This window comes from Drosophila persimilis, unplaced genomic scaffold (genome assembly GCF_003286085.1).
Source record: "Drosophila persimilis strain 14011-0111.01,24,50 unplaced genomic scaffold, DperRS2 tig00000732-arrow-arrow-pilon, whole genome shotgun sequence".
Taxonomy (NCBI): Eukaryota; Metazoa; Arthropoda; class Insecta; order Diptera; family Drosophilidae; genus Drosophila; species Drosophila persimilis.
This window is the reverse complement of record NW_020825345.1, coordinates 115,208-140,858: the sequence shown is the minus strand read 5'-3', so window position 1 is coordinate 140,858 and position 25,651 is coordinate 115,208. Positions and strand designations below refer to the sequence as shown.

General features: G+C 50.3%; 4 protein-coding genes and 1 long non-coding RNA gene across 5 annotated transcripts; 4 read left to right on the top strand and 1 right to left on the bottom strand.

Moving 5' to 3' along the window:
- The first annotated feature begins 788 nt into the window (after window positions 1-788).
- On the top strand, window positions 789-1,171 carry LOC113566498. The gene is made up of 2 exons (XR_003409113.1): window positions 789-908; window positions 961-1,171. It is a non-coding gene; the product is annotated as an uncharacterized LOC113566498 (long non-coding RNA).
- Window positions 1,172-1,889: 718 nt separating this feature from the next.
- LOC6603264 lies at window positions 1,890-2,540 on the top strand. Its single transcript, XM_026992373.1, has 2 exons — window positions 1,890-2,102; window positions 2,159-2,540. Exon 2 carries the CDS (start codon window positions 2,165-2,167, stop codon window positions 2,477-2,479), a length of 315 nt encoding a protein of 104 aa, XP_026848174.1. The 5' UTR covers window positions 1,890-2,102; window positions 2,159-2,164; the 3' UTR covers window positions 2,480-2,540.
- Window positions 2,541-2,633: 93 nt separating this feature from the next.
- Window positions 2,634-3,182, top strand: LOC6603265. Its single transcript, XM_002028203.2, has one exon. The coding sequence runs from the start codon at window positions 2,634-2,636 to the stop codon at window positions 3,168-3,170; it is 537 nt and encodes a 178-aa protein (XP_002028239.1). The 3' UTR covers window positions 3,171-3,182.
- Window positions 3,183-3,276: 94 nt separating this feature from the next.
- On the top strand, window positions 3,277-3,982 carry LOC6603266. Its single transcript, XM_002028204.2, has one exon. The coding sequence runs from the start codon at window positions 3,311-3,313 to the stop codon at window positions 3,947-3,949; it is 639 nt and encodes a 212-aa protein (XP_002028240.1). The 5' UTR covers window positions 3,277-3,310; the 3' UTR covers window positions 3,950-3,982.
- A 965-nt stretch (window positions 3,983-4,947) lies between these two features.
- LOC6603254 lies at window positions 4,948-5,614 on the bottom strand. Its single transcript, XM_026992389.1, has one exon. The coding sequence runs from the start codon at window positions 5,612-5,614 to the stop codon at window positions 5,012-5,014; it is 603 nt and encodes a 200-aa protein (XP_026848190.1). The 3' UTR covers window positions 4,948-5,011.
- Between the last annotated feature and the right edge of the window lie 20,037 nt (window positions 5,615-25,651).

Genomic DNA, 25,651 nt, shown 5'->3' with positions numbered 1-25,651 from the left:
CACCCGCTGCTCCTCCTCCGTCTGCAAGTATGTAAATCAATTTAACGTGGAATTTTCTTTTCAACTTTCGCCCGACTTCGTCCTCGATTGAGGCTCACTCGTGGCACGTACTTGCTGCAGTTGAGGCCTTTGCTGAGATGGACTTGAGATTGATTGAATCGGCAGAGAGTCCCCGTTTTGGGTGGGGAGGTGGGAAGCTTGGTGAGCTTGGTGAGCGTGGGGACTAGGATTAGGACCCCCATGACCGAACAGTCATTCAGATAAATTCATTGAAACTATCCAAAATTTTCAGATGCTTTTAAAAATACTGCTGCTGCTACTGCTCCTTGCAGGGGCATATAATGGGCTCCACGTCCCGAACTACAACGAGGGAGACTGCGATTTCATCTATAAAATCCGATTGATGCGCGTCTGCAAGTCGACTGTCTCGAAGAGGATTGCCGCGACGTATTCCGACGTAAGAGCTCCGTCGGGCACTCCATACAGCCTGTGGGTTGTGCCGAATGCCACGGACATGATCCTTGCCTCCTTCCACTCCTCGAAACTGTTGAACCGCAAGTACATGGAGATCATTAATTACAAAATCGATGAAAGCCTGAAGCACTCGGACCTGCACTGCATGAGCTCCCCGATGAAGTACGTTTCCCACCTAATGGCCCATTGCAAGAAAAGGAAGTTCGACGCGGAAGACACTTGCCCCAGGCCAGTCCTCCACTACACCATGGAGGGTCCGGAGCGGCAAGACTCAGATACTGCTTTCCGTGTCCTTGGCGACTGGCGCCTGCTCCTGCCAACGATCCTGCTCATCCGAGTGTGGTCCTTCATCGAATGGGACTGATGCGATAGACAAAAGCCTCCGCCATTACTGAGCAGTCTTTCGGTTGATCATAATTGATCATAATTACGCGGTATTTGTGCAAAATTCTCTGTTATCATTACTTCTTATCGAGGGATATCCAGGCCACCAGAACCCCACGGATCACACAACCAACTGGAGCCTCGGCGGGCTCTTCGCGCGGCAGCAGACGGAAGGACGGCAGCTGAAGGACCGCGGGGAAGCCACGTACTCACAGCAGATCATTCCCATTCCCCCGAGTGTGGCACATCTCCTCTAGCACTGCTGTAAAGGATTCAGATTGATTAAAAATTTCAAATTGATGGGTTAACGAAAGACACGGAAACTTTTCGAGTTATCAGTTTTATTCATTAGCCCGGCTTATTCCATTTGTCTTCGCACGTCCATTGGCACGTGAATGTAATCAAAGTCGAGGTCCAGCCGCCCCCTGGGGGCTGGCTCCCCTCTCTGGCGCCCTTCTCTGGCGCCCTTCTCTGGCGTATATGTTACATTGCATTTGAAAGAGATTAAATGCTTCAAATGCCCGCCCCCCTCTCCCCCTCTCTCTCTCAGCCACTGGTGGGGGGGGGAAGCTTTTCTTTGTGCGTATGTGCTCGGAAAATGAAATTCATTGGAAAACCTTGCAAGAATTTTTAATTACTTTGATTAATTTGAAACAAGTTTTCCGTCGTCGTCGTCGTCGTCGTCGTCTCTTCTCTGGCTAGCAAAAGTTTCTCCAAACTTGCTCCGAAAGTTCCCCCTGGCAGGTCCTGAATAACAGCAAGAGCAAGAGCAAGAGTACGAGTACGAGTACGGGTAAGAGTAAAGGAAAAACTCATTCACTCGTTTGGTTTATTTGTTGAATATTGATTTGCGCATTTGTATGAATGTTGATGAAAACGAAAACTTTGTCGAGGGCCCGCCCTGGGTCTCCCTGGCAGGACCTCACCTCACCCCACCCCACCCAATCTCTTGCTCTGCCGATCGATAGGGCAGCCCTTGAAGATACTGTCAGATAGAGTTGGCAGAACTTTAAACGTTTAAATTCAGTTTCCCTGGACGATGCTGCTCCAGTCGCTGATGCCCATTGGACTGCTATTTGCGGCGCTCAGCGTGTGTCCGGCGGCAAGGGCGGACAGTCCCGCCCACAACATACGCAACACTGGAAACTGCCAGTACGCATCCGCCAACCACTTGGAGCTCATTTGCACTGGCTATGTAGGATACGATACCTTTGTGCGCTGGCGGGACTTTCGAGCGCCCGAGGGTACGCCCTTTGGCATTTGGTCCGACGGTAAGGTTTTCATGGTGTCGTTCTACCAGTCGGACATGTTCCGCTATAGGCGCATCAAAATGTCGACTCTGGGCGTGTTTCTGGCGACGGACAAGAACCAGAAGACCGTAGCCCTGATCTTCCCCTACGGGACTGTGCACTGCTTCAAGTACGGACTCCGCTACCTCAGCGATCTGCAGAGCAGTTGCAAGGGAGGCAAGTACGATCCAAACGAGATTACAGCGCACCCGGTCCTACACTACGCCCATGACAGTTTCAAAAGGCAAGCTCTGCTGTCAAAAGGACGGGCCCGTCCCACGGGGCTGATGATCGTGCTATTGGTAATACTTCTGCTCTCGGATAACCTCTAAATTTGTTGGCTGGTGTATATGGTGCTATGATTAAAGCCATCTATCTGCTCCCGACGCGTGTGCAGCGATTTTTCAGTCAACTTGTTCGATTATTTTTGTATCCTTCGACCACATCCACATCCGTGCCAGCACGCCAGCACGGATGTCCACAGACATGTCATGGGACATCTTCTGCTGCATCTGCTCTTCGTGCTTCATTGCGTGCATTGTGCGGCAGTCGAACGCCGGCCAAGCCCAGTGCGAGTCCCTGCTCGAGTACGAGAACACACCCTTCCGGCTCTCCTGCGAGGCCAAGTACAGCAGGAGCCTGAAGCTGCACTATCGCGACAGGAGGATCCGCACCGACACGCCCTACCGCGTGTGGGTCCGGGGGGATCCGCGCAGACACATCGAGCTGCTGATCACTCTCCACAAGTCGCCTCTGTGGGACTGTGGCAGCGTGAGGTGCAGCGCCAACTGGCTGCACTGCCACTGCCAGCACTCGTACGGCATTGGCATTGCCATCAGGCCCGATAGCATCTTCTGCTACAATTTCAACTTCTCGTACGTGGGCGAACTGCAAAGCGAGTGTGGCATGAAGCCCCTCAGAGTCGACTTCGTGGCCATTCACTATGGTGTGTGGTATCGGGACGCTGGTCGGATCTCATCGTCGGGGGCTGGACGTCTCAAGTGGGCCTTGTGGAGTGCCTGAAGCCGGAGCTGTAGCCAGAGCTGGACCTGGAGCTGGAGCTGGAGCTGGGCATATTCGGAGTCACTTACTTTGCTTTTCGTGTTTCTAGTGTCAGAAAAAATTCTCAAAAAATGATCATCGCATCATTGTGCCAATAGGCAATGCCAGTGGGCTCACAATGCGCACAAAGATTGTATGTAAAGAGGATAGATTGCTCGCGGCTGCACCTTCTGCTGGTGCTGCAGCTGCTCCTGCTGCTCCTGCTGCTGCTGCTGCTCGGGAGGCCGATACCCGTCCAATCCGCCAACGACAACTGCACCTTCATCGACGGATACGTCCTGCAATACCTCTGCCAGGGCAGATTCGACAGACAAATGCGTCTGATGTACAAGGACCGCATCCCGTCCATGGACGCCCCCTACACCATCTGGCAGCGTTCGGACACCATTAGTCCCGTCTACTTGCTGGTCGCCTTCTACAACTCGCCCATATCCAGCTGCTTCACCCTCGTGATGGACGGCGGCAAGTTCTACTGTGACGGCCAGAACTACGTCATGAAACTGCATACGTCCGCGGAGGTGCACTGCCTCGCCTTCCCCTTCGACTACGCCGAAATGCTGTACGAGAGCTGCATGAAGGAAGAATACCCGTCGGACACGGAGCCCATTGCCGTTGCCATCATCTATATGAAGAACAACATTATCAAGATCATCGAATCGGGTCCAGATCTGAAGGCCTCTGCTGTCCTTGTGCTTTTTTCGGCGTTGGGTTGCTGGACCTCTCCATTTTGGTACTTTTAGACGAATTATTAAATCAAATCTACACGATCCAAATGATAGTCGCTTGTGTGTTTGTCCCCGTCCCCGTCCCCGTCCCCGTCCCCCTCTCTGCGGGCTCTCTGAACGCTCTGAAGGCTCTGAAGGCTCTGATTGCGGGCTCTGATTGCAGGCATTATCCTGACGCTGCTTATTATGTTTGGATAAACAAAATGTTGGCTCTCCCACTCCAACTAGCAGCTTGCCAGAGTTCATTGTAGTTTGGCCTGCAACTTTAGACATGCCAACAATGGCGGACAAATGCAGTTCTGGACAGCCACACACACACACACACACACACGGACAAGGACAAGCACACGTACACGGACAGGCACACGCACAAGCAAAAGCACATCTAAATCTACTGCCAGGCACATTCTGAGAATGGGCGGATGGGACGGGGGACGGTGGCCGGGGGACGGGGGACGGGGGATAGGGGAAGAATGGCGTAGCATTTCATTGTCATCATTGTCATTGGCGTTGGCGTAATTTATGTTCTCATATGGACTGCCCAGCCGCCATATTGGCCTGTGGTCATCCCACAACATTCAACGTCGAACATTGACTGCTGTCAAGTGCTGGCCAGAAACCCAAAATGACGGCAGCTCAGAGATAGAGACAGGGACGGAGACAGGGAAAGGCTTTAAATGGAAAATATTAAAGGGATTTCACAAATTATCTGCAGTTTTCCCCAACATGTATTCTTTAGATAAAGCTACGGATTTATATATACATATATATCGGTAGCAGATACACAAATGTATTGGCCTGAAATAGGTCAAGTCTTCACTTGGGCAACCGTCTGATGAGGTGGCGGCACAGCTCTTGGAAATTTCTCCCATTCGAGAGAGGCGGCAGGGAGCGTTGCCCCGAGCGGTCCATCGGCATGGGTCTGCCCGTGAGCAGGCCTTGGTGTCGTCCACCACCAGTCTTGTCCGGTTTCTTGGCCATATGAACAAGTAAGAACACGGAGCAAAAAGGCATTTTGAACCAACTTAAATTTCGAACTTTATGCGATTACGAGTGTGTGTGTGTCTGACAGGCAAATCAATTCGAGAGTGTGGCAAGTGTCGGCCAGAGCAGCAGAGGCGCAAGAAAGGTAAGGCCCCCCTGGCCCGAGGGCAGGTCCACTCCGTACTCGAGCTCGTCCCGCGACCCGCTCCAGCGGGATATCGCCGCGTAGTGCACCGCCGTGAAACCGTTCTCAAGGGGAAAGTTGCGGATTTTCGGGGTGGTGCACTCGTACATCAGATCGGCTATGTAGCTCATCTGGTATATGCGGCAGTAGATCATCGAGCCGGACAACGGGAGAGGGCTACGGCTGTCGCCGCAGAAGAAGTCCAGATCCGCGTCGATCGAAATCGAGCTGTTGCACCACTGCAGCGGGGAGTGGTTGAAGGTAACCAGCAGGAGCACGGCTCCTCCTTGCCTGTGGTAAAATATCTTGTATGGGCCATTTATGGCGGCCAGTCTGTCCTGGTACCTCAGGAAGATATCGTTGGTGTAGGTCCCCTTGCAGAGCAGCTTCAGGGGTCTGTCCTGAAACGGGCGGCAGCTCTTGTCGTGGGGAATGGCCTCAATGGCCACCGAAGCACGCCCGAACAGGGCCAGGATCGCCAGGAAGACGGCGAAAACACACGATTGCAGCATTCTGGGACCTCTAACTAAACTTATACTTTCACGCAAATTTTAAAATATTTACTAAGCATCTATTCCACGTTTGAGTGGCAGCTCAGATTGAATCCAATTGACAGCAAACTCTGAGTGCTTATCGAAACATTCACACTCAAATGCCGATGCACATTGTGTGCTCCTCGCAGCACTGGTGATGGTTATCGTTCTCTAAAGTATACGCTGGATATGGAGGATACCTGGCCAACAGCTCGAACAGGGCTCTGGATTGTCATCATTAGTTGGAGAAGGCTAAGCGCGAACAAAGACCCCCCCCTTCCCCTTCCCCTGCCCAACTGCCGCTCCTCTCACGCTCATGTCCTGATTTTCACGCATGGCTGATAATGCACACTACAGCTCGGGCGGGACCCAGAAAGGACACACACAAAGCAAAGTGCGCATTTGCGTGCGACTTTTTGTGGCATCGTGTTTTTATTTGGTTGAAGCAGCCTTTCACTTTTCAGAGCACACAAATGCGCTGCTGGAAATAAAATGTACTCGTGGAAACGGGCACAAGTGTGCGCTAAATGTGCCAGCAAGGACGCCCTGCTCTGTACGGGCCATAAAGGAGGCCAGCCCCAAAAGAGCCGCACTCGGGCATAGAAAGCAAACTAGGAAATGACTTTTAGGCAGCTTGAGAGGCCAAACAGTATCTGCGATATACGACCGACTCGAATGGAATGGATACATGGAATGCGGCCATATCTGGGAGTCAAATCTGCCAGCTCTCTTGCCTTTTACCGAGCACACTCGTACCCCCCGGACGCCATCCATCTTTGATGTTTAACTTGAAAACCAAATCTGTCAAAGCAAACAGATTTGATTCGTTTTAGCATCGAAATGAAAAACTGAATGAGGACTGAGTCTTTTTGCTTTAATTTGAGTAAACTTTGATTGAATTAAAATTCATAAAAGGGAACGCTCCCCATAACGGACGTAAATTAAGTTTGCCCTGCGCCACCCCCACAGCACCCCACCCCACCGCACCCCTCTCGTCGCTGTTGCTGTTGCTGTTGCTGTCGCTGTCGCGTGTCCCTTGTCGACGCTTTTTGAGCAATTAAAATTTCTCTGTGCTCTTCTGTGTGCCATTTTTGTTATTGCTGTGGCTCTGAATGCATTTTTCAGCACTGAATGTTTTTCTCTTTGCCCACCCTCTTCTCTCTCTCTCTCTCTCTCTCGCTCGCTCGCCGTTTCTTTCTCTTTCCGTTTTTTAGTTTTTGTTCGCTTTTGCTTGTAAAATAAAAATTACGTATACGCCAACAACTTCAAATGGCGCAACATGGCGTATGCGTGATGTCGTTTTTGCTGTTGCTGTTGCTGCCATATTTCGCTGCACACCGGCTGCCATTTCCGCACCAAACAAAAGCAAACAGACCGAATGGCAGATACAGCTACAGCAACTGCCCCTCCACCATCCCCCCGGCCCCAGCCCCAGCCCCAGCCCCAGCCCCACCCTCAACCCTTTGCCGCTTGCCGCTTGCCACTTGCCACTTGCCCCTCTCCCTGCCGTTGCTCCTGAAAGGGCCGCGCATACGAGTATCTATAAAATACGCAATTACAACATGTTGCCGCAGTCGCCGTTGCCGTTGCCGTTGCTGTTGCCGTTTCTGCTCTCGTTGCTGTGGCTCGCTTTATGAATTTATACATAACCCGCCGCAGCTGCAACCACCCGCACTCTCACCGTATTCCCCGTTGAGCGCACACGCTTTGTTGCATCCACTCAGCAGTTGCCATTAGCGGAATGGAGAGTGGTGCGACGGCGACGACGAACCAGAGTGTGGCTCTGCCACGGAAACAGATAACTTTGATATGGTAATGCCTAGATGCTCTAAAAATGTACTCCCTCACAAGCGGCCGATCAGCGATACATCCACTCCTCAATCGAAGTCAAATTCCACCCGAGATCTGCTCTCCGGAGATCTGGTCTCCTCTCTCGCCACTTGGATGCGATGCCGTTCCTCGCAAGAGAAAGAGTAGATGCCGTGGCACCTGGCCAGCACCTCCAGGGCTGCCAGCTCGTTAGGCATTGGTTTGTGCTGCCGTTGTGCTACTCTTGGCTCTTTTTATTGTCACTCGTTTTGTTTTTGTGCAGTCAGCCCCCACCCCGAATGGCAAGTGCCGCATGGGGCATAGTGGTGCACACCGGGGCACAGGGGGGCACACGGTGGGCACACCAAGGTACTCATGAGTTATGCCCGGCGATATGCGCGAACTAAGTTAGTTTTGTATATTTTATGTGCAGTTAAGCGTTTTGCATTCTGCATTCTGCATTCCGCATCCTGGAAACAGGTGTCGAGGGGGCTGTGCCGGGGCATGGGAAAAACTCTGCATAAAATATCTGTGCGTTGGGGGAAGGGCTTCTGCCTGGCAGCATGTGATTGTGAGTGCTTAATTGGTATCAAGTTGTTGGCCCAGGGGCCCTGGGAGCCGGAGCCGGAGCCGGAGCAGGAGCCGCCGTCAAGTGGTTGGCAATAGTTTCATGCACGGCAGGGCGCTCAAGTATTGCGGGCAGGATACACGAGGCGTGTGAATGGTTGGGGAGTGGGTAGTGGGTGGCGGGTGGCGGGTGGCGGGTTGGTTTATTGATCCTCAAATGAAAAAATTAAGCCTCCACCTCTTGATCAGCCAATATATCGAGGGGGAGAAATCAGCGAAAAGCCTGCGAACCGAATACGATAAATGAAAGCAGTCAAGAGACCGAGTGTGGGAAGCGGTAGGAGAAATATTAAATCTACTCGAGTGCCACATACTGTGGCAAATGGCAGATGGGGGGCGGGTTGGAGGGGGGAGCGGTCTGCTGTGCGGCAGAGTAGGTAGGCGAGTAGTACATGAAGTAATTGGAGCAATAAAACCAGAAAACCGTGTGAATAAAAATAAAGAAATGCTTCGACAACGCGGAGCATGGCTGATGGAGGATTCTGGGGCCAGGTCCTGCTGGATCCTGCTGGATCCTGCTGCATCCTGGCAGGTACTAAAGTAACAGGAATCAAAATAATAAATCAAAATTGTGTGTGTGTGCAACAGCACCCAACAGTTGGCAGGCAGCACCGACTTCCTCCTGCGCCAAGTCTTGCCACTACACGGAGCCGCACAGCGATGCGAGCGTGACTCACGGTGGCGCCACACAAGCTCTTGGCAGCGGGATCTCGTGACAGAATCCCTGCTCCGTGCGTCCATCTTCAGGATGTTCCTATGCCTCGCTGGCTGCCTGCCGCTTCCCCGCACCACTTTCAAGTTGTTAAAAATTGCAAATAAAATAAACGGGGATGGAGTAGGAGTGCACGACTGCCACTGCCGCTGCCACTACCACTGCCTCTGCCACTGCCACTGCCACTGCCACTGCCACTGCAGAATGTGGCATTTGATTTACGTTTGCAATTGCTCGAAGCTGTTAAATAGCGCAGCTCCTCCACTGGCATCCAGGCATCCCGGCATCCCGGTATCCCGGTATCCCGGCATCTCGGTAGGAGGATGCCTTGCTCCCACCGTGGCTGCTCGCGGTTCGCTCTGTTAATGATCAAGTGGCGTCCTGACTTGCTTGTGGCACGGTGTGGCAGGGGCGGCCACCGAGGCAGCTGCGGTGGCTGGCAGTTTAAAGTTGTCGGTTAGTTGCCTCAGATCTCGCCGAGGCGTCGCCGTTGCCGTTGCCGTTGCCATTGCCGTTGCCACCGCCACCGAAATGTACGAGCAGCTAATGGCGTGTGGAAATCAATGAGAGTCGAAGCGGAATTTTATAATTTATGGCGGCGCAAAATTATGGGGTATTTTCAATGGAAATTAAGGGATTTTCATGTACTGAAATTACACAAAAACAAAAAGGACCTTCTGATCCGCCGCGGCTTTGCACGTTTCACTTTCACTCTCTCTGCCTCTCTCTCTCTCTCTTCCTGTGGCGACACTTGAAATATTTTTTAATAATTCCACAGGCATATCATTTTGATTAACCATCCGGCGAGTGCATCGCAGCGGAGTCCCGGCGCCCCGGAGCATGGTTTCCCGTAGGGCCTAGGGGCTTGGGTTTCAATGGCAGTCCTCGACATTCCGGCGTGCATTCCCCCGGTGGAAATTAGCGTTTTTTCGCCGCTCTGCTCGGCTTACCGATGAGAGACCGTGTGATGCCTCTCATGTTGCACGTATGACAGGTTCGGCCTTTGGCTTGTTGGCGGTTGCATGTTTAATTACTCGCTCGCGCTCCGCTGGAAAAGTGGGTCAGGAGCAGGGTAGGAGCATGGTCTGTATGTGCTCGTAATGCGGCGTAGAGTGTTGCACAGTGGCATGGTGGCATGGTGGCGGTACGCCTGACAGGCCATAGCATTTGCAGCACTTAAAACGCCATAAAGTATGCAACAGAATGCTGACAAAGAGCGAACATCGCGAGTGTCGAGCATTTTTCCATAATAATTCAAATGAGATTTAAAGTCTTGCGCTGGCTCTGCCACACACTCGCATAGTGGCACTCACTCCCCCCTATGGACGGAGGGCACACGGTGGCGGCGCCGCAAAGTATGCAACGATTTATTTAAATAACATCCAACGTCTTCCTCCGCTCGCTGCTTGTTGGCGGTGGTGCCACAAATGTAAGCACTTCTCCGAGCACAGAGATAAGCCACACAATGCGCCATTTGGAGGATTTTCGCCAGGGACAGTACGCAGAGTACAAGCAGAGAGGGACCCCGAGTCGAGGGGCAGCCTTGCAGCACAGGCAAACAACAAAGACACGGCCCGATAGAGGAGCTCACACACATAGCCATGGGGGGGGAGGGGTGGGGGCGTAGTGCGGGGGTGTAGTTCCCCTAATGAGGTTGCCAAAACCCGCAGAGAAAAACACCAAAACGATCTTCCTCGAGGGCTGAAGGTGAAGTGTGCTTAAGCGGGATTATGAAATGGTAAATGATATGGGTGTACAGCGTACAGCGTACTGCGAACAGAATACCATGCGGATAAAGCGCACCTTTTTATTGGCATTCCCCAATCCTGAAACTATTAATATAAAATCCCCAACGAAATTGAAATCACATTCCCATTTCATGGCCTTCATTATCCATTGGACCGCACCCATAAAGGGGCGCGCAACAGCAACAGCGACAGCGACAGCAAACAGAGCAACCCATAAAACAACATTTCAAACTTAACTTAATTAACAATTTTTATAGCCAGCCAGCCAGCGAGCGAGCCAAATTTTTACAGCCGACAAAATCCAAAACACAGCAAAAAATGAAAACGAAACAGAAAGAGAACCAGCAAGAAAAAGGCAACCAATTTAAGCGGCTTACGGGCCCGACCCGGCCACTGCAGGGAGCGAGCCACCATCGCCATTCGACTCGATACCGAATCGGAGAGTCCAGCTCCAAGCTTGCCACGATTTGGGGCAGGGCAGGGCAGGGCCGGGCCGGGCCGGGCAGCAAGAAATGCAGGAATAAAAAGCCCGCGCCATCGGCGTATACCGCAATAAATACCGCACAATAAAAGGAAATCTATAAAAAAAAAAAGGTGACAGTGATAGGCCGCACAGCCAGAATACCCTGTATGTGGAATGGAATGGCTCTGCCATCAGTCACATTCTGGGGATCGAAACGAGCAAACTCCTCGGCGGGAAGGGTGATCAGAGGCCAGGAGTACAGCTCCCACGGATCCCGCACGCAAAGCAAAGCCTGATTTTTACCCAAAAGTTTTTCAATCGATTTTCGCTCCGCTTTTCCTTTTTTTTTCCTCCCTTTTTTGCATACTTCACACCATTGACGAGCCTGCGGGCTCTGCCAGGCCCAGCCAGGCCCTACCAGGCCTTGCCCTGCTCTGCCGCAGCCCTAGCCCCAACCCCTTGAGTTTTTCCCGCAATCAGAGGCAAACCAAATGGAAAGCGAGCGAAAATCCCCGACACTTTATTTTATTACATTTTAGTGGCGTGGAGCGGCCTGCCCCAAAATGCCATGACACGGCCATAAAGGGGCGCGACAGTGCCGAGATCCTCTTTGGCCAGAAATTGGGTATTCATTAGTTTGTTTGTTCGGCTTTCATTAGCTGGCGATGCTGGCGATGGAGCTGAGATCGGATCCACTAGACCGCCCCTCCATTGCTGTCCGTGTGCCTGGCCATGGCAGTGGCAGGGGCAGGGGGCAGTGGCAGGTCTGCACGTTGCTAGTCATCGATTTAAAACTAATTAGCAATAAGTTGCATTCTTATGGCCGAAAGGCAGACGCAGACGCAGAGGCAGAGGCAGAGGCAGACCCGGCCACAGGCACAGTGGTTCGGCTCGTGGAAGTTGGCGGAGCTTGAGAGCCCCCCGTTGCAACGTCTGGCACTCAATGGTCCCACTGTGGCACTCAACTAGTTTCCGTTATAATTGCAGCAGACACATAAATAGTAAACTGCAATAAAATGCGAGCGCGGGGCAGGCAGGGTCATAAAAAGCGCGAGGAGCGCATGGGGCACGGAGAGTGGTCCTTACAAAGGGTCAGAGGTCGGTCTGAGAGGTGGCTATCAAAAAAGTTGGTAGCAGCGCTTTTGGCATAAAATAAAAGCAAAATGTTGTAAAACGATTGCAAAGTGAGATTGGAAATTACCGACACATAAACACAGATACACACACACACACACATATACAGTGCCTCCTGCCAGGAGGTACACACACACACACACACACACACATACTCGTAGATGAACGTGCAAAAATTACATCAGCCTGACATGCAAACAACGTGGCAGGCAGAAGGGGACTTAGATGAGGCTGCTGGTGCTTCTGTTGCTGCTGCTGCTGCTTCTGTTGCTGCCTCTTTGGGTGGCAGACACTTTGCACATTACAATGCAATTATTTCGGGCTGCTTGAACTGGAAGCAACCACCAGTCCATGACGTGCACTGATTGCCAGAGCTGTGGAGTAGCAAACGTCCACCCCAAAGGCCCAGGCCAGACCCAGACCTAGAGCCAGACCCAGAACCGGAGCCAGAGTCAGAGTCAGAGTCAGAGACCCAGTCCTCGTCAAAGACACCCTCACACGAAGGGTTAACGATCGACGGGAAATTAAAGCGAAACTGAACGAAGCGAAATTGTAGTGGGGCGCCACCCCACCCTCAGCCACCCTCCACCCGCCATCCTGCGCTCCTGACGTTCGCTCGAAAACTAGCAACAGCCACTGTGCTGCACTTTGAACTTGACTGACGTGCTGAAGAGCGGCCCAGACTCGACTTGACTCGACGAGAAGAAGCGAGACGAGGCGGGACGAGACGAGGCGGGACGAGGCGGGACGCGAGTTGGCTGGCCGTATCGCGTGCTCGAAATAATTTTCGAAAAATGCCTCGTTAATGTTTCTATTAACGGATTAGAGAGCGCAGCGAACGTTGGCCACGTCAATCAGGCACGAGTAGCTGGGATCCAGGGGCACCCTAGTTGACTTGCCACGTACATACGTCAGTCAGTCAGTCAGTCAGTCAGTCAGTCATTCAGTCATTCAGTCAGTCAGTCAGTCCGTCAACGCGTGTTGGGGATTTTGATTATTTTGTGCCTGTTGTTTTTTTGTTTTTGTTTTTGTTTTAAGTTTTAGTTTTAGTCACACGTTAGTCCGTCGCTCGTTTGCTTTTGTTGTTAGCACATTGACACGTTTTGCATAAATTTGCATTCAAATATGTCATGCCGCATAAATTGTGGAATGAGGTTTCATTCTTCGTGTCTGATTGAAGGCCGTTCCGCAGCCTGAAAAGTGGAAAAGCTGAAATAATAATCATTTCCCAAGTCTTGGCATGTGTTGCATGTGGGGCATTAGTGGAAACTGCCGATAGGAAACCTGGGCTACCTGGGCTACCTGGGCTGCCTGGGCCGGATCTTATGCATGATGAGATCTCCGCTGTAATCCATTGCCATAATCTCGGGGGAAAAGTCAGGGAAACCTCGCTAATTAGCACAAAATACTTAAAACAGGCAACACACAAATGTAAAAGCATTAAAAAAGAACCCATTTAATGGCATTTTTACTGCATACCTTGGGGCTTTCGGGCCAGGTGGCGGTGGCTTCAACCTGGCTCCGGGCAAGGGTCAACTGCCAGGGGCAGGAGGGTTTTTTGGGGGCCAGAGAGCGAAACGAGAAAACATTTGCATACTTTTTGGCAGTTTTAAATTATTCAAAGAGTGCACACAAAAGCCGAGCGGAATGTGGGTGGCCAGGGGCGGGCAGGGATGCGGCATAGGCAGAGGCGGAGGCGCAGGCAGAAAGGCATCAAAAGCCGGCAGTGCCACGCCCACGCGGCCCGGAACCGTTGGCAGTGACAATTAAGCTGCACTCAAATTGCTTTTGGCCCCAGCTCTCTCCCTCTCCCCTTCCCCTGCCCACTATCACTGTCTCTCTTTCGCGCTCTTCCTGATGCCGCCTGTGCGCCCGTAAATATGCAACAAGATTTTTATTTAAATGCCACTCCATTTTTAAATCAAATCCCGACACCAGGCCGCGAGCCTTGCCGGCTCTCTCTCTCTCTCTCTTTTTCGCACTCGCTCTCGGGCCCAACCCCCCCCCTCCCCTCTATCACTCTCTCTATCATTCGTTGGCTTTTCTTTTGTTTTTTTTCTCTGCTTTTAATTTTCATCTTGTTTACTTTAACGTCATTTTCAACTCTTCGGTGTTTTCTTGAGCACTTTTCGCGCGTCCTTTGTCCCGGCACCACACTTGGAGCCCATTGTCCCATCCTGGTACTCGTACTCGTCATTGTCGCTCGCGTGTGTCGTCTCCTTCGTCGTCTCCTTCGTCGTCGTCCTCGTCGTCGTCGTTGTCCTCGTCGTCATCGTTTCCTTCGTCGTTTGCTCCTTGCGCTGCTCGTGAAGTGGCACTCATCCGCACTCTTAAGCCCTACTGAATTCCTTTTATCCCTAAAATAAATATCTTCATCCACAGCACGCTGCTCAGCCGCCGTGCATCTTTGTTGCTGCTCCTCCTGGGGGCTTTCCCCCAGCCAGCGGGGGACGCCGAAAGCTGCCATTGTCTGTCTTCTGTGTTCTGTCTTCTGTGTTCTGTGCTCTGCCTTCCAGTCTCCACTTCATCATCTGCTTTATACTTGAGCGCTCTAAAAGATTTTTAATAGAGTTCTAAGGCGACACTTTCGATTGTCTTTGTGCGCAGCTTGTGTGGAAATTAAGCCTGACGAGAGCTGACTTGAAGGCGAGCAGGAACTGATTTCCCTGGACCTGGACGTGGACCTGGACGTGGACTTGGACTTGGACCTGGACCCTGGGGGACACACACGTAATACGTAGACGAGTACTCGTATTAGCATCTTCTGTCAGTCAGTCAGTCAGTCTGCCTGTCCGTCCGTCCGTCCGTCTGTCCGTCTGTGGCGTTCCAACCGCTTCATTTGTGTTGGCCAGAGAAAGGATACTGCTGCTGCTACCCAATCCTCACCAATTGATGTAATGCTTAACCCCATTTCTCTTCCTCTGTTTCACATACCAATACCAATGACATTATAATGATGACAATTGGGGGCCAGGAAGGGTTCGGACCTGAGGGTGGGACCTAAAGGGATTCGATTCTGTCTGTTTGGGAAATCAGAAAAGCACAAAATGCCAATGAAGAGACAAAGCGAGTGGGAAGCAAATCAAATGTACCGCAAAACTGAATGGAGTCAACAGAGGATGCCAATGCCAATGCCAATGCCAATGCCAGTGCCAATGCCAGTGCCATTGCCAGTGCCGATGCCGATGCTGGCTCTGGACTAATGGACTGAGAGGCAGATGATGATGCGAGGAGCAAGAAGCGAGGCACACACAGGACATGAGACAGGCGGTATACCCAGAGTCTGCCCCGAGGGTCGAGTGAGAGTGACAAATAAATTGGCGATTCCCATGGGTACAGCGCTACCGGGTCGGGGACTGGAGTTCGTTTTGTGATTGGGATTGCAGCACTTTTCATTGTTCTTGTATTTGGGTGTTTCTGGGTGTTTTTGGGTGCTTTGGGTGTTGCCTGGTACGAGCGATTGTTAAGCACATAAGTTGAAATATTCCAATTGAGTAACTTTCATTATTGCAACAACAACGACAACAGCAACGACAACAGCAACGACATCAGCAACGACAACAACAACGACAACAAAGTGCACATTTTGTATAAATAAAACAATGACAACGATTTCAACTCATTTAAATTCTGTGCTGTAATAAATTTGCCTGCATAATTTCTATAGATACGAAAAGTTCCACTCTCCCTCTCTCTCCTCGCCCCTCGTTCTGTCGGCCAGGACATTGTTTAGTTTGTTTAGATGTAGACTCGGAAAGTGCCGGACTGAATTTTCAATATATTTTCTGCATTTTAAATGATTTTCATGTCACAAATTTCAAATTCATTCGCACTCGCACTCGTCCCGGAGAAGCAAGTGCCGGGGAAAGGTAAAACACAAGTTAAATTACAGAGAGATTCTGGGTTGAACTCTTTAAGTGCCCAGACCAGGGACCCGGGACACAGGACACGGGAGGAGGCGGCAGGAGGCGGCAGGAGGCAGGCTCTTCCTGGACCATAAGTCAACGATTACAAATTACTAGCTGCCCGCTTGGGCTACTCCGTTTTCCATTTTCCATTTTCCATCGTGGAGTCGGACTCAGACTCGGAAGCGGCATCGGCATCGGTATCGGTCTGGGTGCCAACTAATTAAAAGGCTGCAAACGCGCGCTGGTATTGGGCACAGGGCGAGACGGAAGACAAGGACAACTAAACAGGGAGGAGCACCCTGGAGCACCAGGCTGTGATTTAATTAATTTCAATGCATAACGTCAACTGTGAAACCGGAACCCAAACTCAGCACAGAACCCAAAACCCGTAGAGCCCCAATCCCGAACCAGACCCATCGCAGGAGCCGCAGCCAGAGCCACAGCCAGAGCCGGAGCCAGTCAAACTTGACACCAAAAACCAGACCCGAGCAAGAGATAGAAGAGCCGGAACAGCAGAACAGCAGAACAGCACAACAGCCCCAATTGGACGGACGGAGGAAGGACGATTCCAGAGCCAGCGACCAGACAACAACTGAACTGGAAAATTAAATCGAGTATAATTTTTTTCTGGTGACATTCTGCTTTAAATTTTGATGCCATTAACAACAAAAACAACGCACTAGCTCTTATGGGGAAACGGCAATACAATCCTTAAAGTTTTGCCTGTTCCTCCGTGACCCTAACCCTGCCACTGCCACTGCCCCTGCCCCTGCCCCTGTCCATGGCTTCTCCCCAGGGCTGTAAACATTTTTCCGCAACATTGCGTTCTGACTTTAATTAGCATTTTTGCATGACCAGAAACAGGGGAAGGGAAGGGCTGCTGCTGCTGCTGCTGCTGCTTGTTCCTGACTACTGAGCAGGACTCTGGTCTTCAAGTTTCCCTTCTAGTGAGATATCGTGCCGAGGAGAAATTTACATTTTCCATTATGCCCGAACTTGTGTTGGTCTTTATTTAAAGGCAAACGCTGTACTAGGCTCCAGGGCCTAGCACAACGAATTCCAGAGTGACAAACGAAATATAAATGGGCAGTGGAATTAGCTGGGACCACGTGTGCACGCCCGGAGGAAACGTGGGGGAAGTGCCCGAGAAAAAGGGCCCAGCATGAATCCACAGTATTCAGTACTCAAGCATTTTCAATGCCTTCGATCATCACAGATCAGATTCGGAGCACTGCACTCTTTCGAAATCTCTGAAATGACTCAAAACATAATAGTACGGACTTCGTATGCCTTCGGCTGAGCACTGTAAGCAATTCTAAAACATAATACATGCTCTCTTATTTGGAGCAAAATTAATTGTGTTCAGTCTAAAGCAGAAAGCATTTACAGACATTGCTCGTTCTCACTAGGGAGTGAGCGCGAAAAAAAACCGAAATTTACGGATCTGAAACGGTAAAAACTACGATACGTTTATCGATTATTTGGGCGGGCGATTCGATGTAATGAGAAAGCTGAGACACCGATCCTAAAAGTGCGAATGAATCGAATGCCGAATATACTCGTACTACACAGCAAGAAATCCATGTATACCTTTACTACTTAGAGCACAAATACTTCGTATATAGGAATATGTATAGTATATGGATCTGGAAGATAAACCGAACCAATCTACCCATTCCCCGTCCGTTTCTTCTTCATTTAAATAGCCATACTCTATAACAAATAGCTGTGTATTTTAACTGTTTAACTCCAAACTAAAATTGATGATATTTTTCATGTACTTTCAGGTAAGTGACGATCTTCATTCGAAACTGTTTCCGCAGTAAGTGATTAATTCAATTAAATATTATAAATATCAGACAGGGGGGACAATGCCATGTTTTTTCCACTGGCTGGCTGCAAATTTGTCATTTAAAATTATAGGAAAAATTATAGCATACCCGAAATCTGGCCCGAAATTTTCGGCCAAGTCAGCGTAACTAAATGCCTCAAGTGGGCGGTTGATTTCTGAGCGGGGGCGTGTCCCCTGACTGGTGTTGACACCAACTGCGTAGAGAGGAAATCCAACACTAATAACGCCTAATGGGACTTCCCCCAGCCCCTCCCCCTGCTCATCCCACCACTTGCCATGTCATTTATTTTAAGCAAAGCTAAAAAAAAAACAGAACAGAACAGAACAAAAATGAAAAGCAAAAGCGAATTTCATGTAAATTAATTTTTTCTCGTCTTTTCCTCTTAGTGTAATTTTTGTTTTTTATTATCTTAGCGGCGAATTTGAGCTGCGGTCTTGGTTTTATGGGCCTCCATCCAGAGCCCGGATCCAATCTTTGTCCTCCACTCTCCCTCTCCCTCTCCCTCTCCCTCTCCCTCTCTCTCTCTCTCTCGCTCTCTTTTTTGAGCATATTAAAGTATATTTTGTTGAGGATTTTTGACTTTCGTGTCATTTATGCGCGAAATTTATCACCTAAGTATTTCTTTTATCATCGCTGGATGTCGGCCCTGTTCAAGGGCGTTGATATCATTACTGCTTACTGGAGGATGGAGGATGGAAGATGGTGGAGAGACAGGGGCCTTGGTGGGTCTAGGGCCTAAACGATTAAAGGAAAATTGCTGGACTTTCGGGTCATTAGCAGAGGCTCTCGTTTTCCTCGTTGCCGCTTTGCCTCTCTTCAATTTGCTTTGAGGGCAGGGGGAAAGCGAGTGAAAGTGTTTTCGACGCCTCGAGGCCATTCTGGCACTTGAAAGTGTGAAAACACACAAAGAAAAAACAAAAAAAAAAACGAGAGCGGCAAGGATAATCCCTGCTAACAAGCCGCCAAACTCCTTTGGCCTCGCTCTATCCCCGTTTCCAATTAAAAACTACAGAGCACACACACACACACACACACACACATCCATAAGATACAAATTAAGAAAACCTGTCGCAATAATTCTCTCCGCGAGCAAGCGAGTATCAGGATCTGCAACCCTCCACACCCCCGGCCCCCGGCAGGACACGCGACTCTCGGGATGTCTTTCGAAATTCGACAAAAGCCAAAACCGTAACAAATCGCATTTAAATTTACCTGCCAGGGGGGGGCTACTGCCGACACAGCAATAGAAGTGGAAACAGGACCAGAACGGGGACGGGCAAGGGGATCAACCACCAAAAAGGATGCGATAATTTATAGCGTTTCATTTGGTTGTTCGCTCGCTCCCCGACTCCCGATTTTGCTGTAAATTCTAATTTAAATTTCCCAGCAACAGAACGGGATCCGAGAACGAGAACGAGAACGAGAATCGCTGCGACAGCCTGCAAAACAATAAAAAATATATTTTTATTTATGTGGCTTAATTTGTAGAGCGTGCAGAACAGCAACAACAGCAGCAGCAACGTCTATAGCCGTGCTATGGCGCTGCTCATTTCAGATTCATTTCCATATCCTTGCACTCCTGGCCGAAGGCGAGAACAACCGAGAGCGCCATACGGCAGGAGATTCGGACTATGGGATACCCGCTAGCAGGGCCTGGGGTCCTTCTCCACCTCTGCCTGGGAGGGCCTGAGCATACCCTCTGTTCGTTGCGTGTACAGGGTATTGGCAGCACCAAGGTGCAATTGCCAGTGCCCCTTGCAAGGATTCTCAAATGTTTTACACACAAAAATGTTTATTCCCTGCTCTTTGTTGCGTACAATTAGTTTGACAACAACAGCAATAGGGATCGTGGTGGGTAGGGACGGGTAGGAGAAGGGCGGGGGAAGGGCTCTGGGATTCCCCACTGCAGTCGCATAAAACAAAAGCGAATGACAATTTGAAAAAGGACAACGGAAGGGAAGAAAAGGGACGCAAAACGAGAAAAGTCCCTCCACCAAAGGTGACTTTTAATGCCTTTTGTGTGGCTGTTGTTGCTGTCGTCGTTGCTGTTGTGATTGCTGCTGGTTTGTCGCACACACACACAACAAACACGTGTAAGGGTTAAGGGGGTGACAAATTGAAGCACCCAACCACCCAACCACCCAGCCACCCAACCCCATCCACCCCTAGCTGTAGTGGCAGTGCTTTGTCATGGCCTCGATTCCGTTTTTGTTTTCGTTTTCCATTTTAATTGTTAAAATTATTGCATGCAACAAGGCAGAAGAGTGGAAAACTGTAACAAGCTTGCTAGATTGCACATCAAGTGCCCCTTCAGGTGGCATGCGGCATGCGGCATGTGACTGTAATAAAAGTTTTTCCCACAGCCCTGCCACAGCCGATCTGCAAAAAGGGGCTTCCATGTTGCAAAATGCGCAAAGATGACCGAATTTCGAAGTATTGCACATCAGGATATTCTACGATTAATTCACTTAACTTCAGCAATGATTTGGTGACCCCGAAAGCGGATTTGCCCCCAAACCGTCTCCTCCCCTGGACAGTCCTCGTGACATGCTGCAACAATAGAAAAACTGTTGTAATAACAGAACTTTTCTAATCAACCTGCCGGACTCTGGCCCTGCTGCTCCTCCCTTGCCAACCGGCTGATGCCATGTAAGTTTATTAAAATGATGTCCTGCAGATATATGCAGACACTCGTCGGGAGACAGAAGGACCCGAATGGATTGGCTGTGATGGGATGCCATGGGATAGGAATCAAATGAATCGAACGTTGTGTCGACTAATGTCCGAGAGCTGACAATCGAAGCGGAGAGCATTAAAAGACTAAGCCGTGCCCAAGGAAAACTGTCAAGGCAAACAAAATGGAAATTTGAATGGGAATAGCAAGAAGTTTGGGGTTATGTGAAGGTTCGATTCGATTCGTTTCGATTGGAGCTGAGTGGAGACCAGAGACCAGAGACCAGAGACCAGAGACGAGGGCGTCAAGCTGACAAATCAAGCAAAGTGAAGAGCCAGTGTTCGCTCCCCTTGTAGCTCTCTGTTTTTCCACTTTCCCACTCAAATGAAAATGCATTTATTTATAAAGCAAACGACAAAAGTCCCAAGTGCCAGGGACAGGGCGAGAGACAGGGACAGGGCCAGAGACAGGGACAGGGACAGGGACAGGGCTGGAGCAACAGGATATATGTACGAGTGTACGCGTGTACGAGTATCTGTATCTGTAAATGTATCTCTGTCTCGTATCCGTATCTCGTACATGGCACAAATGCAAAACTGCATTTGCTGGTTACCTATTGACAGGACACACCCATCGAGTGCCTTCCCCCTGCGGTGCCCCTCCGGTTGTGGGGCCTGTTGCCAATTTTATTGACAACCCTACAATCGTGGGTGGTGCTGGTAACCCTTTTTCCACTGCCCGCCTGCCCGCCCGTCCTTCCTCCTCGACCGCCTCTTTCGCCCGATGTGGATCCGGATGGGGTTGGGTTGCATTTTGTGACAATGTTTATTTAGATTTTGCTGCTGCCAATTGCTGACATTGCAATTTCTATTCCACACACACACACACACACACACACACACACACAGACGGCACACAGATACGATGTGCTGCGTGTGCAGTGTGCAGCGTTGCATTTCATTATACACTGGCAGAAAACATTGAGAGACATGATTAGCGATGGAGAAATATTCCCTTCTGCCTTCTTCCTTGGAGTTTCTCATCCGACTCGCAAGGAGTCTCATTTTATGCGAGTTTATGCAAGTATCTTTGCATCTGCAAGTGCATCTGCATCTGTACTTGATGTCCTTCAGCTCGTTTCGCTTCTGCGGTCTTCTGTGTGTGTGTGTGCTGTACTTTTTGGCATTTTAATTTCAAATTGTCAATTGGATTTAAGTACACTCGACAGCAACAACACCAGCAGCAGCAGCAGCAGCAGCATTGGTTGTGGCAGTGGCATCAGGGGGCAGGGCTACATGTAGTACACACAAATACATATGTGGGCTCTGATTGTCTTCATCGCTCCCTCAACGCAAATTTGGGGAAATTGTTTGCCTATTATCAGAGACCAAAGAAACCAAAGTCAGCCTTGGTCTCAGCCGCAGCCCCGAGGAGGAGGAGGAGGAGGAGAAGGCGGAGAAGGAGGAGTTGGCCATAAAATTTGATTTTAAGATGTGTCAAAAGTGCTTTAAATGTGACAAAATTTGATTATGGCCTTTGTTGTTTTGCGTCCTGGCATCTGGCATGCGAGTATATGGCATTTTGATTGCTGGGCGCCACTGAGACTCCTCTGAATGGGAATTACTTGGGCATTAAGAGCATCTGATCCGCCCACAGAGGCAGATTCAGGGGCAGAGGCAGATTCAGAGGCATACTCGAATGCACAAACGCAGCTCCAATTAAGTTAATATTATTTTCCCTGTTGATGGCCTGCCATCGAATTTCAAATCAACGAATTCCAGAAATGGAATGGAATCATAATCTAAACAAAGCTTTGCTGCCAGACCCAAATGCAATTGATCGAACATTCAGCGCTCTGAATGGCTATGGGGGGGGGCCCTGCCACAGCTGGAGCTGCATTGGCATCTGGAAACTGGCGTTGATGTTGCCACTGACGATTTTGTTGCAATTACTCGCACCCAATGTTTTTGCAGCTCTTCGCTGGTGGTGTCCATTCATGTGTTGTTTGCGCCGCCACCCGATGATAATCAGGCAGCCGACAGCCGACAGCCCACAGTCCACAGCCCACAGCCCACAGCCAGGAGCTCCTCTCTCGGTGGGAGAGAGTTGCCGGGGAAGTATTTGCAATTAGTGTCAATTAGCCGGGGGTTTTTAGTTATGGCCCAGAATGTTTATGCAGTTCGTAAATACACAATGGACGGATGAGTGAACGAATGAATGAATGCATTCTCTGGGCTGATTGTGGAGTCCCGTAGGCCTGGAGGCTTGGAGGCTTGGAGGCCCGGAGACCGGAGACCTGCTTTATATTCCCATCACAACCGAGTGGTGTACCCATGTGTGGGCTTTCAGAGTTATTTGTGCCGTTTTATGATCTATTCGCCAAAAAATTAATATACCAACTCTCCCCAGACAAGAGGGATTTGCGTGTCCGCATCCGTAATCCAGGCCCCACCCCCAAGTGCACTCATTATATATGCCAGGAGCAAGCTGAACAGCTGACGCATTGCTGCCGGGAGAAGTACCCGGACCCGAACCCGAACCCGGTCCCGGTCCAGGACCGAAAATCGCATTATAAAGGTCTCCTTCTAGCGTTCGCCGCACCGAACCCTTCGGAACAGAGCTGTGCAAAATATGCGCTCCAGGACGAGCCCTAGCCGGCGCCCTACCCCTTGCCGCATTTGCCACGCAATTTGAAAACTTGCCAAAAGACAGACGAGGAATAGAACGGAGACGGGGGACCGGGGACGGGGGGACCAGGCCAAGGATGAGGACAACAGCGAAGAATATTTTGCAAACAAATAATAAAAATCCAATTTTACATTTAATCACGCGCTCAGTCAAACAAAAAAAGGGAACTGAAAAGGGCAGAAATAAACTTTCGACAACGGCTGCCGTGTTGTCGCCCAAAGGACATGCTGCTCTCAGGCATCAACCCCCAGCCCCTGTCCCTGTCCCTGCCCCAGCCTCCTACTCGCAGCATCGCAGCCCCCTCCAACCATTTATTCATTCATTCATGCAGCCCCTTGCTCGAGGGCTCAAGGATCAGGGCTCAAGACTCCAGGCTCAAGGTGACTCAAGTATTTTGCTTAATTTATTGCATTTTCTACGCTAAAATGCGCAAAAACTTTTACCCGAGCCCCTGAAAATTAGGCTGCTCAACGGATCCGAAATGCCCCCGACTCCTGGTGCTTCCTGTGTGCCTCCTCCCGAGGCCTCCGCCTGTGCATCCTGTGCGTCATTATAAATTTAAAAAGCGTGTTAAAAGGGGTGCAAATGCCAGCCTCCTGCCCAACCTGGACTCGGCTCGACCCCAGCCACACCCCGGCCCCGACACACAATAAATTTCATTTTTCATCATTGCAATTTCTGCGCGTAATTTTTCGTACATGTCGCACATAATTCATTCCCCAGGCAGCGTGCTACAGTGCGGCGTGCTACAGTGCGGTGCGGTGCGGTGTGGTACGGTGCGGTGTCGCCTGCGACATATGGATTAAGTGCCGTGAAACGGTCTCCTTTTATCCCAATCTCCGTTGAAAAATTAACACTCGCTCGTGGAGTGCTTCCAGGATTCATCTCCGTTTCAATGGGAACGTGGCACTTGTTTTGCATTAGCTGCAGATCCGATTGGGGGAAGGGGATTTCGATTTCCCCTTCCGGGTATCAGTATCATTGCAGCGGCTTAGCCTTCAGCTCGGTGTAACTTTCCGTGGAGCAACTTCCCGTGGAAAATCTATTTGAATTCAGATGGGTTTGCCCATCCGCACAGAGAATCCGATTCCTCCGATGGCCATGATGCAAATGTCATCACAGTCTGTTGAGTGAATGAGGGACTGAATGGATGACAGACTGCTTTGTCTGACGTCACCGAACGAAATCATGACGCATATGATAATGACAATGATTGCACTCTCCCAATCCCCCCTCCCCAGCACCACTTTCCCATATGGCTACCAGCTTTGGTGGGGCAGTCAGGCGAGAGTACGAGAAGGGGGCGTCATGTGTGATGACTATGAATGGAGATGGACAGACTGAGCAGAGAACTATACGAGGGCGGAGGTGGAGGTGGAGTCGGTGGGGTGGGGTGGGCAAGCCAAAGCCAAACGAGACATGGATGTTACTTTTTACTGTCAGCCCCATCAGCAGCAGCAGCAGCAGCGGCAGCAGCGGCAGCAGCAGTCGCAGTGGATCCCAGGGAAGGACTTCCCTGTGACAGTCGTACAAGAAATACAAATTTGCAAAATAAGCAAGGACCAGGGCCCAGACCATTGTGAGATAAATGACGACATGCTAAGGGAAGTGTCAACTGATTGCGCTGAGCTAGGCAGGCGTAAAAAACACGACTGCGACTGCGACTGCGACTGCGGAGGGGAGGTGGTGGGGAGGCGAGGATGAGGATGAGGACGACGACTCCTGCACGTGACGTATACGCCTCGTTGTGCGTGTGATGAACGCACAGATCCCGCTGAAAAGGAGCCGGGAAGCAGGGAAGCAGGGAAGCAGGGAAGCAGGGCAGCAGGAAAACAGGGCAGCAGGGAGCAGCACTCCGACAATAAAACACAATAAAAAGAAATTATGAATAAATAATACGCAAAGTAGCAATAGCTACAACACCGGAAAAAAAAGGAACGAACGCGTCGGGAATTCAATGCAAAGCGGCGTCATCTGTTTATGATTTATATATTTTTTAATATTTGACTGAGCGACAGGCAGACAGACGGCAGGACGAACGGATAGACAGCCTGGCGACGCCGTCTTTTTTTCTATTTTTTTTGGTTTTTTTTTGGTTGCTTCAAAGGGAAGCCCCCGACATTTGTTATTCATGGGACGAAAATCAACGCCAAACAAAATCAGCCACCATTAGACAAGCATTTGTTCGGCAATTCCAGATTTAGCTCATTTCATTCTCATCTCCTTCCTGTTTCTGCTGCTGCTCCCGCTGCTCCTGCTGCTGCTGCTCTTGTTCCTGGTCTGCTCCATTCACCTTCTCGACTTCCTTTCTATTTCGAGTTTCTTTTGCTAAATTTAATTAATTTTCACGCCATTTCCGCAGTGTCTGCGGAGCTGGGACTGGGACTGCGACTGGGACTG

Coding starts and splice junctions, on each gene's coding strand:
- LOC6603264 (XM_026992373.1), top strand. CDS start 2,165: ATGTTCCGCTATAGGCGCATCAAAATGTCGACTCTGGGCGTGTTTCTG.
- LOC6603265 (XM_002028203.2), top strand. CDS start 2,634: ATGTCATGGGACATCTTCTGCTGCATCTGCTCTTCGTGCTTCATTGCG.
- LOC6603266 (XM_002028204.2), top strand. CDS start 3,311: ATGCCAGTGGGCTCACAATGCGCACAAAGATTGTATGTAAAGAGGATA.
- LOC6603254 (XM_026992389.1), bottom strand. CDS start 5,614: ATGCTGCAATCGTGTGTTTTCGCCGTCTTCCTGGCGATCCTGGCCCTG.